The 18084-nt window shown below is 47.2% G+C and overlaps 1 protein-coding gene across 1 annotated transcript in view; it reads right to left on the minus strand.

Moving 5' to 3' along the window:
• Window positions 1-316: 316 nt before the first annotated feature.
• MAD1L1 (mitotic arrest deficient 1 like 1) overlaps window positions 317-18084 on the minus strand; it is a 428801-nt gene continuing 411033 nt past the window's right edge. The window contains exon 17 of the mRNA XM_087729234.1: window positions 317-1391. Within this exon, the coding sequence (XP_087585360.1) occupies window positions 1233-1391 (159 nt within the window). The 3' untranslated portion in view covers window positions 317-1232. The remainder of the gene's footprint in view (window positions 1392-18084) is intronic.

Genomic DNA, 18084 nt, shown 5'->3' on the forward strand with positions numbered 1-18084 from the left:
GAAGGGAGGGAGCGAGGGAGGGAGGAAAGAAGGGTTAGAAAGAAGGAAGGGAGGGATAGAAGGGAGAAGGTGTAGAAAGATAGGAAGGGAAGGAGGGAGTGGTAGAAGGAAGGGCTAGGAGGGAGGGAGGAAAGAAGGGTTAGAAGGAAGGGAGGGAGGAATGGAAGGAAGGAATAGAAAGAAAGGGAGGGAGTAGTAAAAGGAAGAGTTAGAAGGGAGGGATGGAAGAAGGGTTAGAAAGAAGGAAGGGAGGGATAGGAGAAGGTGTAGAAAGAAAGGAAGGGAAGGAGGGAGTGGTAGAAGGAAGGGCAGAAGGAAGGGAGGGAGGAATGGAAGGAAGGAATAGAAAGAAAGAGAGGGAGGGAGTAGTAAAAGGAAGAGTTAGAAGGGAGGGATGGAAGAAGGGTTAGAAAGAAGGAAGGGATGGATAGGAGAAGGTGTAGAAAGAAAGGAAGGGAAGGAGGGAGTGGTAGAAGGAAGGAATAGAAATAAAGGGAGGGAGTGATAGAAGGAAGAGTTAGAAGGGAGGGAAGGAAGAAAGAAGGGTTAGAAAGAAGGAAGGGAGGGATAGAAGGGAGAAAGGTGTAGAAAGAAAGGAAGGGAAGGAGGGAGTGATAGAAGGAAGGGTTAGAAGGGAGGGAGGGATAGAAGGAAGGAAGGAAAGAATAGAAAGAAAGGGAGGGAGGAAGTGATAGAAGGCAGAGAGGGAGGAAGGGAGTGAGTGCATTTGGGAGGAAAGGACAGATGGAAGGAAGAAAGGAAGGAAGGAAGAGCGAGAGGAAGGAAGCAGTAGAAGAAAGGGTTAGAAGGGATGGAGAAAAGAAGGGGGGAGGAAAGAACAAATAGAAGGGAGGGAGGGAGAGAAAGAAGGAAGAAAGAAAGGATGGAAGGGAGGGAGGGATGGAAGGAGGAAGGGATAGAAGAAGCAGGAGGGAGAGAGGAAGGGAAGAACAGATAGAAGGAAAGGAGGGAGAGAAAGAAGGAAGAAAGAAAGGAATGGAGGAAGGGTTAGGGGGGAAGGAAAGAAGATTAGGTTACTTCTTCAGAAAATAGGAAAAACGCGGAGGGACCCCTACAAGCTCCTGAAATATCCACATAGTAGCAACTGAAAAGAGGAAAAAAAGGCCGGTTCCTCTCAACGGATTGGCCCCTCAGCCGACCCCCTGCAAAGACTTCTCCATCCGTGAGCCACAAGCGGCCGACACAAGGACCACTCCACCCGGCCGAGGTGGCTAAGCCACGGTCTGGCGACTGAAGAGTTCAAGCGTGACCGCACTGAGGAAGGCGGGGATGCTATCCTGTTGCAGGAGATGAAGCTCTATCAGGTCCCGGACCGTCTGCGAAAACTCGGTTTCCAGCAGCTGCATCTTTGCCCCGGAAGATCTGGAAGTCTACGCGGGAAAACAGAACAACAAAACAAAAACAAAAACATAAACAAACAAAAACAGAAAGAAGAAAGGAAAACCGTTATTATACCCACGGAGGCCATTTCCTTCCCACCCCACCTCTCCAAAACCCGTATTTATGTTGTAGTATGTTTTCTGTTGCCATCCGATTCCAATCAAGGTAATTTTATCTACTGCTGGGCAGGTGTTCAACACACAATTTAATTGGGCCATTATTAAGCTTCTGCATCTCCACAGTCTCCGAACAATAATACCCCACGCACCAGCTCTCAGATGAATAATGAATTAATCCAGCGATGGAAGAACGCAGAGAACGTTTTGAAGACTGACTTGAAAGGAACCGCGAAGAGGGGCAGGAGAAGGGAGCGCCGCAGAAGGCAATCGATAAAGAACGCCGATTCCCACAGGGGGGTGGCCAACCTCTCTTTCCCCTGTCCCAGAAAAGATGGGTTGTCTTAACCCATCAAGGGCCTCCTCCTCCTCCTCCTCTTCCTCGCCATTCTTCTTCCTGGTTTTCCCTCGTTTGGGAAGATCAGTCCAACTGGAAGGGTCACAACAACTTGCCCTTAGTCAACTCTCTGCAGGTTAAGAGTTAAACCACTATCAAAACAACAGCGGAACAGAATCATTAAAGAAAGGATGCCAAAGGAGGGATAAAATGAAATGTGGGTGACAACAATTAAAACACTCATTTTAAATAATTAAATAGAATTGTCCCGCAGCATCCCGTAACGAGTTGGCCATGGTGAATTGTCTGCGGCGAGGTGTCCTATTCTACAATTGGAGACCTCATTTCCATTAGATTTCTAAACGACTCTGTTCTAACCAACCCCAAGACCTGAGAGAGGACAATTCTTTTAAATTAGGGAAGACATCTCTGTCAGAGTTTGTTGCAGAAAAATCAAATCCAGAAAGCAAACGCGGGTAACGGATTCAGCTGGATTCATTCAAGTCTTTATATGCATTAGGACAGATGATTAAATGTACAATGCCAATAGTAGATTCTTTCAACGGGGTAGAAGTTACAAGCAGAACGCAAGCAGGAGAGAACAGTTTCATCTCAAGAGTTCAGAGCAAACAGAGTAGTTTCAGTTTCAGTTCTCAGCCCAGACTCAGATCTGTTTTCGTTCCCATTGGCTGACTTAGTTGCCATGTCTATTCATTGGCTGATCTTGTTACCATGTCTCTCCCAGTCATGAATATTCTAACAATCTCTTCCAAAGGAGAGTTATTGGAGTTACTTATAACACCACTCAACATATAGTTCAAATGATATACTTATATACTATAATCATATCGTTCTAAAGGTAAAGGGTTTCCCTGGTCCTCTTCTGTCCGACTCTAGGGAACCGTGCTCATCTCTGTTTTTTAGCCGAGAGAGCTAGCATTGTTCAAGACCCTTTCTGTGGCAATGTGGCCAGCATGCCTATATGCTTAGGCACATGGAACGCAGTTACCTTCCCACTGAAATGGTACCTATTTATCTTCTCGCATTTGCATGCTTTCAAACTGCTACGTGGGCAGGAGCTGGACCCAGGACCGGGAGCTCACTCCATTGCGTGGAGCTTGGGTTTCAAACTCATCTGTCAACTTTCCAGCTAACGAACTCAGCGTCTTTAACCGCAGAGCCATCCACGCCCCTCGTACATAGTTTCACCACTACACAATGATGTAGTACAATTATCTAGTTACGTAATTATAGATCTTATATATTATAATATATAGATTATAATTATATAGTTTTATATCTATAATTATACATTTGTGTAATTCAATTACAGCATCAAGTTACACGCCAATTATAACTCAATAGCTCAACCACCTTGAGTTATTTGCAAACAACAATAAAGGGAGGATAGAAATCAAAATCAATTTCATAATAAATAAGATTAAATTTTTTAAAAACACTTCTGCCTGGATGGCGGAGGTATGACCAAATGGATATTTGCCATTCATTTCATTTCATTTGTCTTGTATGCCGCCCACTCCCGGAGGACTCCGGGCGGCTCACAACAGACAAGGGGAAGGGGATAAATAGACAAGACAACATTTTAAAAAAAAGACGCAACATTCACAATTTCCGTGGGGCTGGATGTTTCACAAGCCCCTCGGCCTGCTGGAGCAGCCAGGACTTGGTGGCTTTGCAGAAGGCCGGGAGGGTAGTAAGGGTCCGGATCTCCACGGGGAGGTCATTCCAGAGGGCTGGAGCTGCAACAGAGAAGGCTCTCCCCTGGGGAGTCGCCAGCCGACATTGGCTGGCAGATGGAATAACTGCTATAACTGGATTTAATTGTGAATTGATTGGAATGAAAGAAAATGCATCGAATACAAGCTTAATTCGTTGATATTTAAATTAAATACTTTTGGAGGGTTTATGGGAGTTGGTCTATTCTTGGCTTGTAGATGTCCTCCACATCTTCCAAGCTTGGTTCTTCTCAACCCATTGGCTAAGAATTCCGAACTGCCCAGAGTCAATGATTGAGGTGGGTAGCTACAGAAATGGAAGGAACCAACCTCGAAATGAGGAATTTCCCGACAGTGAGAACAATTAATCAATGGAACGGTTCCCTTCCAGAGGTTGTGGAGGCTTTCAAGAAGAGACTGCAGACAAGCAGTCTGGAATGATATAGGATCTGCTTGAGCAAGGGTATGGGCTAGAAGACCTCCAAGGTCCCTTCCAACTTTGTTGAATGAATGAATGAACAAAAATGCCCAGAATCAAACCTGAAGCTTTGAGATGCAATAGATTCTTTGCTGTTGATTTGCCTTCTCTCCCACCAACGCAAAGCCTATTTCTAATCCCGCCAGCACTTCTAGAGAGTGTCTCTTTTCTAACACACCGGCGATAAATGCACAATTGGCTTCCTGCCCACCTGGCCTGCGACAAGGTGGGCTTCCAGATTTTGCAGAGCTGACTCTTGGCATCCTTCGCAGGAGCCTTTAGCACAACTGGCTTCCTGCTTAAGACAAGATTTACCCTCCCTTGGGGAGCCAAGTGCCTCATCCATCTTCCTTTTAACACTAGAAACCGGTAAATTATTCAGGGCTTTAAACCTAAAAGCCGGCTGGGGAATTCTGGGAGTTGAAGTCCACATATCTTAAAGTGGCGGAGGTTGAGGCACACGCTGCCCTAGACGAAGGGTGTAAACACCAGGATGAATATTTGAACGGGGCGGAGAGATGCATTTGCAACTCAGCTCCGAGTAGCCAGCCCGTTAGGTCCTTGCTTCTTGTACTGGCAGCGTCACATGAGCAGGCAAGGTAGCATCATCAGGGCAAAAGTGTGTGTGTGTGTGCTGGTGATTTATACAATCATTTGCCCTGCCAATCATTCTTCCTTGCAAGTCCATTTGTTTTTCTTCATGCTCATTTGGTTGCAACATCTTCTACATTGACCCTAAATCAAGATGGTGTCGAATGAGACTGAGTTGGTCATTCTGATATTGATTTCTCGTCACTCTGGGGTGGTTTCTCACTGAAAAGGAGGCCAGGGGCCAGAGGAAAGAGAGGCCCTCCAAACCAGGCCAAACTGGGAGGATTTCACCCAGGAGTGGGTTCCTGCCAGTTCTAACCTCTTCTATAGAAGAGGTTCCACAAATCTACAGTGCCGTTTAGAACCGGTTCCAGCTCCCTCCCCCCACCCGTCCGCATATCATCAAGATGAAGAGCGAGAGGAGGAATTCTGGGAGTTGAAGTCCACAAGTCTTAAAGCTGTCAAGTTTGAACACCCCTGGGTTTTTTTTCCCTAAAGGGTTAGGGGTGCGAGGATCTTGTAACTTGACAGCTTTAAGACTTGCGTGCTTCAAATGCCAGAGTTTCTGAGCCAACATGACTGAGGGAGGAATTCTGGGAGTTGAAGTCCACAAGTCTTAAAGCTGTCAAGTTTGAACACCCCTGGGGTTTTTTTTTCTAAAGGGTTAGGGGTGCGAGGGTCTTGTAACTTGACAGCTTTAAGACTTGCACCCTTCAATGCCAGAGTTCCTGAGCCAACATTTTGGTTGCTAAGCAAGAGCGTTGTTAAGTGAGTTTCACCACATTTTACAAGCTGACCACGCCCACCCAGTCACATGGCTGCCAAACCACTCCCACCCGGTCACATGGCTGGCAAGCCACTCCCACAAAGCAGGCCACACCTACAGAAGAGGTTCTAAAAAAATTTGAAACCCACCACTGATTTCACCAGTTTCAGGCGCTTGGGGGGGAATAGGTTGACCCCCATCCCAAGGTCATTCCCACAGACCCCCAAGTCAAGTATGCATAAACCATGTGGCACAACTGTAGTTAAAGGCACTTTTAAAAATAATAAATTTTTTTTTTGGCCTAGCTTTGAGGCTCTTCCACTTCTGCCTTAAACACCCCAAAGCCGTTTTAACGGCTCAGGCGAGTTTTTATGCTAGGGAAGAATGCTTCGTGTCATCTGCGAGGATTTTCTCCAACACCTCCAGAAGGTCATGTCCAGAAGTTGCTGGAGAATCCCAAAGTGACATGACAAGACCTCCATAAAAACAAGCTCTTTTCCTGGCTCCCCCTCGGGCGAGCCAAATAGCATTGCCAGTTCAAATCAAAGCAGCACTTAAGACGTTCACAGATCCGGGGGCAAATTCACAGGGTTAAATCCACGTCTTGCTAATTTTTTTTCCACACATCTGCTCTCTTTTTGGAAGGGCAATGGTTGAAAAAGGTCCTTCCATCCCATCCTTGCAGGGGGACGATTTTTCTCGCCGCTGTCCGGCTCTTATTTCGGAGTTTGGCGTCTTATTTTATAAATCCGTCTCCGATCCTGTTGCAGACCACGAAAACCTCTGATGTTAAAGCAATGTTTTTCTTTCTCTTCGTTTTACATCCGCTCCCCTCAAGCCTTGACCTTTTCGCTGGAAAATCCGTTGGTTTTTTTCTTCTTCTTCTTTCTTTCTCCCCTCTTGCTTAAGATTCTGAGATTTTTTTCTAAATGTCAGCAAGCTCAGTATCTGTGCGCAACCACTGTTTCTGGAAACACAAGACTGGCTTCCTCCGACATACCCCTGCTGGAATCTTGATGTAGAAAATGAAAGGCTGGGGAAGGGAAGAGAGGAAGGGGGAGGCATTTAATTTTGGAAAAAGGGAGGTGAACAATTTCCTCTCTGGTTCTAAGAAGGACGCAAGGGAGTCCCTTCCTCCTCTAAAATTGTGGGAGTTAGAAGAGGAAGAAGATTCTAAATACTGAGAGAAATCCAGAGGTGGCCAAAATAATTCCAGCAGCAGAAAGGACACGTGGATGCTTAGATCCTGAGGGCTCCAAATTCTATTTTTCTTGCAGATGTTGCTTATTTCTTCTGATTATGAGTTGGTGGTAGATGCACCCCCTGTTCTGACCGAGCTTTGTCCAGCACACAAAGTGTGCAGTGCTTCAGCGTTGGGTGCACCCACCTTGGAAGGTGTTCGCTCCGGGATGGGTGCGAAGTGAGACCCAGCTTAATGTCACGGCTCCTTCACTTAATAAACCACTCAACTCCATGTTTCAGAATTAAGTGTACTTTTACTGATTATAAATGATGAGAAGCAAAGCAAAGCTGGATCTGAGCGAAAGAGCGCGAAAGCAAATAGATATCAATACCTGATTCATTCCCCACCCTTGGTACCCCAGTCCATAGTCTAATCATAAATCGCCACAACTGTGAGGTGGGAGACATCTTCAAAAATCATCATCAGACAGTTGGACAGTTGGCCTTGGCGGGAAACTCCCCTCCTTCTACATGCGCAAACGAATGGCGAGAACAACCTCCAATTAACAGTCCTCCTGCACAGATTATTTCCCCCACCCAAATACCATTCCACCCCTCCTTGTTTCAATGGCAGCCGAAAAGCAAGCAGCAAAACACAGGCTGACACATCAGACTGACCACTGTTCCCTGCTGGGCGTTTCAATTATTTGGGACACTGTTGGTTGATTTATTGATTTATGACATTGTTTTGACACTGAGGCTGCTTCTCAGGACTCAAGGCTACTGACATGAAACAGGGCCAGAAGAAAATGAGAAAGAGCCCACCGCCGGTCAACCGGGGTAGATTCCAGAGAGTGATCAATAGGAGCAACGCATCTCATCTTGAGCTGAAATATGAAGACATATCAGAAACCTATAACTAAGCTAAGCTAAATTGCTTTTTGTGACATCGGTAGAATAATCTCCCAGGTAGGTAAGAATTCCTGAAACAGCCACAGCGTTCACGGTTTCCAGAAGCATCTTCTGACTACTTTCCCAAAGGGTGAAGAACTGAGACCAGCGGGCGGCAACCCGTGGCTCTTTCATCCCTCAGCTGTGGCTCCCCGTCTCTCAAAATATGTGTCACAATTTATTGAGTTTTTCGATCCCCAGTAGGCCAACCATGTCTAACTCCAAAGTGTCAGAAGAAAACAGAAAATTTAATTCAACTACATAGGCTAGTTGTGTGGCTGCTGAGGAAATAGTCAGGCAACGGGAAGGTTTCTGTGGCTCCCGGTGTTTTTTCTGTGGGAAACGGGTCCCAATGGCTCTTTGAGTGTTGAAGGTTGCCAACTCCTGACCAAAACAGTAGAAGGACAATGAGAAGACATCACAAAAAGGAGCTATAGACTCCTGAAATTTCCAACAGCTGGGTTCTGAAGAGTTGCACGATTACTCTAAATATCTCACTCTAAAAGGGGGGGAAGACACTGTGATCAAAGTCCCCCCTCCTTGAAACCCAACTCTTTAATCAGCTTCCTCAAAATATCAGGTCCCCAGGAAGAAGTCAATCATTTCTAATGAAAGGCAAGAAAAATTAAAAAACGGGAAAGGAGGAATATGGATCATGGGGCTGGTGGCAGTTTTGGGAGATGGCTCAGCACATGGGGTAGCTTTTAAATCTTAGCAACTGACAGGTTTTGATGTCTCGAGTGACATCATCATGAGACACACATCTCCTGCCCCAGGACGGTTCAACAATTCAAGGAGGCTTCTTTGCTTTCTATCCATCAAAGGAAGACGCGTCTCCTCCATTAAGCCTCCCACACCTTGAACGATTAAGTTCTTGTCTACAATATTTCCTTTTGTACCGTGAGAGCAGCCGACTGGCTGAGTTTTTATACGTACATATATATAATAATAATAATTGCTTCTTGCCAAGACCTCTGACCTTGTGTTGCCAGCTTGATATATAAAGTGAAAAAGGGACAGACAATTAGAAATGACTTCCAGAGAAGGAAAAAGCTATTCCCCCACCCCACCCCCAAGTTGGGTTGGGAGCTAAGAGCTGAGGTGGCGCAGTGGTTAGAGTGCAGTACTCCAGGCTACTTCAGCTGACTGCTATCTTCAGTTCGGCAGTTCGAATCTCACTAGGCTCCAGGTTGACTCAGCCTTCCGTCCCTCAGAGGTGGTAAAATGAGGAGCCAGATGTTGGGGGCAAGACGCTGGCTCTGTAAACCACTTAGAGAGGGCTGTGAAGTGGTATATAAGTCTTAAGTACTATTGCTATGGTCCTTCCTTCCTTCCTTCCTTCCTTCCTTCCTTCCTTCCTTCCTTCCTTCCTTCCTTCCTTCCTTCCTTCCTTGCCAGTGGTTGGAATGCATTATTGCAGGCTAACTTTGCCTGCTCCCAAGAGTTTGATCCTGACTGGCTCAAGGTGACTCAGGCTTCCGTCCTTCCGAGGTGGGTAAAATGAGGACCCAGATTGTTGGGGCAGGAGGCTGGCTCTGTAAACCACTTAGAGTGGGATGTGAAGTACTGTGAAGCGGTATATAAGTCTTAAATACTATTGCTATGGTCCGTCCTTCCTTCCTTCCTTCCTTCCTTCCTTCCTTCCTTCCTTCCTTCCTTCCTTCCTTCCTTCCTTCCTTCCTTCCTTCCTTCCTTGCCAGTGGTTGGAATGCATTATTGCAGGCTAACTCTGCCTGATACCAAGAGTTTGATCCTGACCGGCTCAAGGTTGACTCAGGCTTCCATCCTTCCGAGGTGGGTAAAATGAGGGACCCAGATTGTTGGGGGCAATAAACTGACTCTGTAAACTGCTTAGAGTGGTTGTAAAGCACTGTGAAGTGGTATATAAGTCTAAGTGCTAAGTGGGAGGGAGGAAAGGGCTGTAGTGGCACAGTGGTAAGAATGCAGTATTGCAGAGTGACTCTGCCAATTGCCAGCAGTTCGATCCTGACCAGCCCCGCACCAGGAGGCTGAAGCAGACCCCAGGTCGGAATTTCTGCCCCCCTCCGACCCACATAAAAAGACCCCTAAGGGGGAGTCTCTCTGCAGCAACACAGGTGTTCATTGCACGTATCCGTCCCCAGTAGTTTGAGGACCCCTGATTTAGTGCAATAAAAAAAATGCAAATAGTTTTTCTGTGGACCACCAATATTTTCTCATGGAGCTGCAGTTGGTGACCGCTGGATCAGAGGATCCGAAGGTGGCACAGATGCTGAGATACCTCCCATCCAGAAGACCAGCTGAGTAGGAAGCCACCAATAAAAACACCTTGTGGTTCTCCTGAAGATGTCCCCTCCCAGGGAAGAAGAAAGAGGTAAGGAGAGGTGGGTGGGAGGGAGAGAAAGAGAAGGAGAGGCGGGAGGAAGAGAGAGAAAGAGAAGGAGAGAGGGTAGGAAGAAGAAAGAGGGTAGGAGTAGGGAGAGGTAAGGGAAGGAAGAAGGGGATGGAGAGGAGGAAGGAAGGAAGTAGAGAAGGAAGGGAGGGAGAAAAGAAAGAGAAAATAAGGTGAGATGTGGAGGAGGGTAGGGGAAGAAGAAAGAGGTAAGGAGAGGTGGGTGGGAGGGAGAGAAAGAGAAGGAGAGGCGGGAGGAAGGAGAGAAAGAGAAGGAGAGAGGGTAGGAAGGAGAAGAAAGAGGGTAGGAGTAGGGGAAGAGGGAAGGGAAGGAAGAAGGGGATGGAGAGGGAGGAAGGAAGGAAGTAGAGAAGGAAGGGAGAGAGAAAAGAAAAGAAAGAGAAAATAAGGTGGTGTCTTAGCAGGTGCGAAGGATGGTAAACAAAGCATTCCAAACTATACCTTATAACCTTTTAAATGGAATAATAATAATATAAGAATGGCAAAGAAAAAGAATAACTATGTGAATGTATATATATTAAATAAATAAAGAATTGTACATAAAAATGGATAACGAATAAGGAGATTATGAATGAAAGATGGAAATGTATAGAAGGGAAAAACACTAACTGCAAAGAAACCGATACGGAACTGCGGTATGAATATACGATGGAACTTATTGTTCCTACGTTGTTTTTTAAGTCATGTGTTTGTTTCTGTTTGATGTGCTTATGTGTTTAAAATAAAAATTTATAAAAACTAAAAAAGAAGAAGAAGATGATGTCCCCTCCCTTAGCTTTCTTCTCGCCCTTTTCCTTAGCTTGCATAACCACACGTACATAAAAGTATATAATGATGGCGGGGGGAAACCCCCCCCCCACCGGTTGAAGTTCTCAGCTGAAAGTATTTGCTCCATGATTCACAATGTAGCTGGTCTGGCTTAGACCTCGAGTCCCACCGTTTGCCTGCTCCAAATCAGCTCCCTTGTTTCCCTTTGACAGACTCATCTCTTTTAAAGAGAACGTGGGGGTGAAGCTGAACCAGGGTTACGGGAGTCAGGAAGGGGGGAACGCAAGAGACACTGGCACCTCGGGAAGGGTGGCAACGGCTTCACGATGGCACAGAGGATCAGCAGGGGATGATTAATCCATTGTGCCCCCCACGTTCTTCTAAGAGGAAGCGAAGGTGGGCAGAAAAACAATCTGAACAAAGGGAAGAACAAAAGAAATGCTGTTCAACGGAAGCAGATGTTTCCACCATCTAAGATCGGGCTTAACCTTACTGAGGGAAGCATTTCCCTTCAGAAGGATGATGTTGTGGCCCACCAGCAGAGCTGGCGGGCAGAGTCGGACAGTGAGGAGGGTTGGGGAGGAACCTGGGCCAGTCCTGGAGGCTGGGGAAGGCTCGGACGAGGGCGTCGGAAGCAGAGAGGGGGCCGAGGCCACCTGACAGTTATCAGCTGCCTTCAAAGTCAGACATCAGTGAGGCAGAGGAACAGCTGGAGCCTGTTCCCAGTGTGCCCATGCGCAGAGCTGTTAGAAGAAGAGAACAACTCAGAAACCAGGGTGACTTGGGAGTAAAGTCATAGGTAGATGGTGAATGGCCCCTCCCATAGGGAATAAAAGAGGAGCAAAAGGGGAGGGGGCTTTTGCAGGAAACAATTCGTTCATTGGGTCGTTAGATTCGTTTCAGGAGTGTGAAGATCTGTCCCTGAATCTCAGAGACTCTGTGCCCAGTCTTCCTAAGAGCCGAGGTGGCGCAGTGGTTAAATGCGGCACTGCAGGCCACTTCAGCTGACTGTTATCTGCAGTTCGGCGGTTCAAATCTCACCGGCTCAAGGTTGACTCAGCCTTCCATCCTTCCGAGGTGGGTGAAATGAGGACCCAGACAGTGGGGGGCGATATGCTGACTCTGTAAACCGCTTAGAGAGGGCTGAAAGCCCTATGAAGCGGTATACAAGTCTAACTGCTATTGCTAATAAAAGAGGAGCGAAAGGGGAGGGGGCTTTTGCAGGAAACAATTCGTTCATTCAGTCGTTAAATTCATTTCAGGAGCGTGAAGATCTGTCCGTGAATCTCAGAGACTCTGTGCCCAGTCTTCTCTTGCACAGCACTGCATTTGGAAAATATTGACACGGCAGCTTTCCAACATAGATAAGGTCTGTGGTCATAAATTCACCTTTGAAAGACTGCTTGCCAGGCCTTTGCTGAATACGAATGAGAGACATTCACGTTCATTTAATAAATTGGCTTTGTTGGGACCAGGAATCTGCCTCCTGCTTTTCGGGGAAGCCTGGCTCAGAGCAGATGAGCATTGAGTCACGTGGATCAGGCTTGCTGATCATCGGGAAGCTTCACGCAAGGAAGGGAAGCAATTATGGGGGATTTTTTTTTTGTCCTCCTTCTCCGAAGCCTCACCATTACAAAGAAGCCCTGCTCAGGCTGGGCTAGCAAATCTCATCTGTACTTCACACGAGGTTTAGTCATCTTTGCTCTTCTAAGTCCTGATTTCATCGCAGCTTCGTCGTGCCCTTAGGCAGAACTTCGATATAAATTAGGAAACAAGAATAGCAATATGTGTTTTGACACTTTTCAGGCAAAGGCACCGACGTTGCGCAGAGGATGTGGGTCTTACAAAGGAGGAGAGGGAAGAAGCCCCTGCTTGAAAACAGAATAAGAGAGTTGGAAGGGACCTCGGAGGTCTTCCAGTCCAACCCCCTGCACAAGCAGGATGTCAGGTTTCCGAAAGATGCCCTAATGGATTCATGAGCCTCGAGCCAAGTTTCAAAAGAAAACCAGTCATTTAATAGGAGCACCATTTTGGCAATACCCTAATGCAGTCAGATCTAAGCCTCATTTGAATTATGGCTGAACTTTACCCCTGTTCCTTCCCTCTCCTCAGTCTGTGTCATAAATCACATTCACCAATGAGGTGCACCGTTCTCAAGCCTGCTGTAGCAATCTGAGATCTGACTCTATGCAATAATACAATACAATAGCAGAGTTGGAAGGGGCCTTGGAGGTCTTTTAGTCCAACCCCCTGCCTAGGCAGGAAACCCTATACTGTTTCAGACAAATGGCTATCCAACATCTTCTTAAAGACTTCCAGGGTTGGGGCATTCACAACTTCTGGAGGCAAGTTGTTCCACTGATTAATTGTTCTGACTGTCAGGAAATTTCTCCTCAGTTCTAAGTTGCTTCCCTCCTTGATTAGTTTCCACCCATTGCTTCTTCTCCTTCCTTCTGGTGCTTTGGAGAATAGCTTGACTCGCTCTTCTTTGGGGCAGCCCCTTGGAAGATCTTGGAAGACTGCTATTATGTTTGTAGCCGAAGGAAGGCGTGGAATGCGCCACAGAGCCCTCGTCAGAGCCTCCCCCAGACTCCAGGACTGGCCCACATTCCTCCCCAACCTCCTCACTGTCTGAGTCTGCTGCCAGCTCAGCTGGAGGGCCACCACCAGCTGAGGAGCCGAGGTGGCGCAGTGGTTAAATGCAGCACTGCAGGCTACTTCAGCTGACTGCAGTTCTGCAGTTTGGCTGTTCAAGTCTCACCGGCTCAAAGGTTGACTCAGCCTTCCATCCTTCCGAGGTGGGTAAAATGAGGACCCGGATTGTTGTTGGGGGCGATATGCTGACTCTGTAAACCGCTTAGAGAGGGCTGAAAGCCCTATGAAGCAGTATATAAGTCTAACTGCTATTGCTATTGCTATTGCTACCACACAGCGGACCTCTGGAGCATCATCTGATGTCCCAAGCCTCTGAGGCACACCAGGAATTCTATATACGTTCCATCAGCCGATTCATCATCCTGAGAAGATAGTTTTAAGCGGGGAGGCAATTTTTCCTCCAACCTCCTTTAGTACTTGTCAACAGTAGGAATGTGAACTCTCAAGCATATTGGAGATGAAACATGTCAAATCTGGACAGAGGGCTGGAGGGTATTGACAGGGGGCTCAGGTCAACCCCAGGGTCAAGCTGCATGCGATTAGCAACTGCGACATCCCATCTTCCTTTTTGGCTCAGAAGCTTGCCATGTCTCCTAAAGCACAATGGGCATGGCAACCCCACCACTGTCTTCTCCATGGCGCACATCTTGTACCACAAAGAAGGAGCAGACCGTCCCTCTCTCTTTCCACCACCCAAAGAAGAGGGGGCTGCCCCAAGGAAGAGGGAGTCAAGCTGTTCTCCAGAGCCCCAGAAGGCAGAACAAAGAAGCAACGGATGGAAACTAATCAAGGAGAGAAGCAACGTAGAACTAAGGAGACATTTCCTGACAGTGAGAACAATTAATCAGTGGAACAACTTGCCTCCAGAACTTGTGAATGCCCCAACACTGGAAGTTTTTAAGAAGAGATGGGACAACCTATTTTCTGAAATGATGGAGGGTTTCCTGCCTAAGCAGGGGGTTGGACTAGAAGACCTCCAAGGTCCCTCTACTCTTTTCTATTCATTTTGATATTCTATTCTGTTCATTCCCTACTCTACCCTATTCTATATCCTGCTCTATCCTACTCTACTCTTTTCTCTATTCATTTTGTTATTCTATTCTGTTCTATTTATCTATCATGATCCGTGTTGACCCCAGGAGCAATCGAACAGATAGCACAACAGCCCCCCTTAGTTGAATCAACTTAAAAGGTCTCCTTCGAATCAAGGAGGGCTGTATTTTTCTGATTTTAGCAGCTATCGCCAGCTTCAGATTGCAGGTTGACTTGGGAAACGATTCAACAGATCAGCCAGCTCTGCCTGGCAGAAAACAGAAGAGGAACCACTGAGAGGATCAATTAATTTGACAGCCTTCCATGATATTTCTCTCTCCAAGTGAGGACTGAAATTCATTACTGTGCTAATACTTAGAAGCTGGGAGTCATATGGAGCTGAACTGAAATTCTCTTCTCGCTCCAGTGACCTGCTGCTTTCTCCAGACTGCAAGGAGAAGAGAAACCGAAGTTAATTTCAGCATTTAGAGCGGGTGTGTGTGTGTGTGTGTGTCCAACTGTGGCAACTTTTAAGACCTGTGGACTTCAACTCCCAGAATTCCCCAGCCACAGGTCTTAAACGCTTGCCAAAGTTGGGCCCTCCTGATTTGGAGCAACAGAGGCTGATGGGTGAATGGCAGGAATAAATTGCGTTCAAACGACATTCCTGTTGCTTTTGATCTCCTCCGCTCAGCTTCTTTCAGGCAAGGGGGCTCAACGATACCACCCCTCTGTTTTCAGTTTGGCTGGGGAGTTGAGTCTTGGATACTTCCCAAAGATTCAGGGGAGAAACTGTTCTGGCCTAGGCTTCACCAAATCACAAAACAGACTCCCTGTCCCAAAAAACCCCCATCCCCTTTATATTTGGCTAATGTGAATTCCTAGCATTCACATCCAGCAGAGTCCCATCAAACAGTCTTTCAAGGGTGAATTGCAAACACAGACCTTATCAGTCCTTGGAGAGCTGCCAGGCCGATATCTTCCAAACGCCAAGCCGTAGCAGCAATTCCTTGGCAAGAAGTCAGGAACAGATTCACTCTAATGAATCGAACTCCTGCAAACTCCCCTCCCCTTTCGCTCCTCTTTGTTCCCTATGGGAGGGGCCATTCACCGTCCACCTGCGGCTTTACTCCTGAGTTGGCCCTCGTTCCTTAGCTGTTCCCTTCCCCTGGCAGCTCTGCGCATGCGCACACTGGGAACAGGCTCCAGCTGTTCATCTGCTTCTCTGATGTCTGACTCTGAAGGCAGCTGATAACTGTCAGGCGGCCCTGGCCTCCTCTCTGCCTCCGACACAGAGCCTTCTCCAGACTCTAGGACTGGCCCATGTTCCTCCCTACCCTCCTCATTGTCCGAGTCTGCTGCCAGCTCTGCTGGCCACTGGCGGGCCACAACAGAAACGTCTCCTCAAATCTAGGCGTGAGACAGCACACCAAAGTCCCTGCCTGCTGAAAGTTGAGAGCATGACCTGAAGATTCATTTCTGCTGTTATGTGCATAGAAGATGCCCAGATATCATCTCAACCCCTGTATTATTGCCAATCAGGCCATATGCGTCCCAGATTGTGAAGCATCTGTCACATTCCAGCTCTCCTCTTGATCTCCATCCTTGCTATCCATTTATTGGAGAAATCCCGTCGCCTCTATCAATCCTTCATATGGATTACTCTTCCCTTCCCTATGCGTGATGGGATAAGGGATCGTATCCAGCTTTCGGAGGGAAGAGAGCACGCTTGGTGGCTGCTTCTAAAGTCCAATGTTATATTTTTCTTGTTTTGATCCTTCTGGCGACAACATCTAGTTCATTAGCCACAACCTGAAGGGCACTAAATCACCCAGCAGCCCTCAAGTATCTTTAACATCTGGCCTTTCCCGCTGCATCAGTTCTTCCAGCAATCATCTCCGATGCTCAAGTAGACAACCTGTTAGCACTCGAAAAAAACGGGATACGGAAAGTGACAAGGTAATAAGAGGAACATCAGAGTGATCTTTGGTCCCCAATTGCCAGAGATACAGGGAGAAGAATGGCTAGCTTTCTGCAAGGGCCTTGCGTTTATCCTCGTCTCGGATTGTTGTGTATCTTTCGATGGGTTTTGCTTGTAACGAGTTCAATCATATATATACAGGAAGCCCTTGATGCCTGTCCTCAATGGGACCAGAATTTCTATGGCTCGGCAAGGTGGTTTTTAAGTGAGTTCTGATTTTAAGGAGCGGGGTTTTTTTTGTCCTAGTTGTTAAGAGAATCAGAAGAACAGAGCTGGAAGGGGCCTTGGAGGTCTTCTGGTCCCTGTTTTGAGCTTGGAAGGCCTCCTGCACCAACCTGGAAGCCAAAAATGGGTGAGGGGAGGTGGATGCAGGGTGTGTGTGCTCACATTGCATTTTGGGGTTCTGGGCCCTCGCTTTTGGGTACCAAAAAGATTAACCACCACTGCCCTAGATCACTTCAGACAAATGGTGAAAACCTCCGGTGATGAATCTAATAAAATTTCCATCTATCCATCTATCTATCTATCCATCCATCCATCCATCCATCCATCCATCCATCCATCCAGCCAGCCAGCCAGCCAGCCAGCCAGCCAGCCAGCCAGCCAGCCAGCCAGCCAGCCAGCATTCACAATTTCTGGAGGCAAGTTGTTCCACTGATTAATTGTTCTCACTGTCAGGAAATTCCTCCTTAGTTCTAAGTTGCTTCTCTCCTTGATTAGTTTCCACCCGTTGCTTCTTTGCTCTGCCTTCTGGGGCTCTGGAGAACAGCTTGACTCCCTCTTCCTTGGGGCAGCCCCCTCTTCTTTGGGTGGTGGAAAGAGAGAGGGATGGTCTGCTCCTTCTTTGTGGTACAAGATGTGCGCCATGGAGAAGACAGTGGTGGGGTTGCCATGCCCATTGTGCTTTAGGAGACATGGCAAGCTTCTGAGCCAAAAAGGAAGGTGGGATGTCGCAGTTGCTAATCGCATCCAGCTTGATCCTGGAGTTGACCTGAGCCCCCTGTCAATACCCTCCAGCCCTCTGTCCAGATTTGACATGTTTCATCTCCAATATGCTTGAGAGTTCACATGTCCTACTGTTGACAAGTACTAAAGGAGGTTGGAGGAAAAATTGCCTCCCAGCTTAAAACCATCTTCTCGGGATGATGAATCGACTGATGGAACGTATATAGAATTCCTGGTGTGCCTCAGAGGCTTGGGGCATCAGATGATGCTCCAGAGGTCCGCTGTGTTGTGGCCCTTCAGCTGAGCTGGCAGCAGCTTCGGACGGTGAGGAGGTTGGGGAGGAATCTAATAAAATTTCCATCCATCCATCCATCCATCCATCCATCCATCCATCCATCCATCCATCCAACCAACCAACCAACCAACCAACCAACCAACCAACCAACCAACCAACCAACCAACCAACCATCATTCACAATTTCTGGAGGCAAGTTCTTCCACTGGTTAATTGTTCTCACTGTCAGGAAATGCCTCCTTAGTTCCTTAGTTCCTTCTCTCCTCGATTAGTTTCCACCCATTGCTCCTTGTCCTGCCCTCGGGTGCTTTGGAGAACCGCTTGTCTTTGGGGCATCCCCTCAAATGCTGGAAGACTGCTGTGCTGCCATCCCTAGTCCTTCTTTCCATTGAAGGAGACATGTCCAACTCCCGCAGGTGTCCTTCATAGCTAAATGCCTATGCGGCTTCTCAGTCATC

The sequence above is a fragment of the Thamnophis sirtalis genome, unplaced genomic scaffold (assembly GCF_051295495.1).
Source record: "Thamnophis sirtalis isolate CommonGarterSnake01/CBP01778 unplaced genomic scaffold, rThaSir2_p1.2 scaffold_14, whole genome shotgun sequence".
Lineage (NCBI taxonomy): Eukaryota > Metazoa > Chordata > Lepidosauria > Squamata > Natricidae > Thamnophis > Thamnophis sirtalis.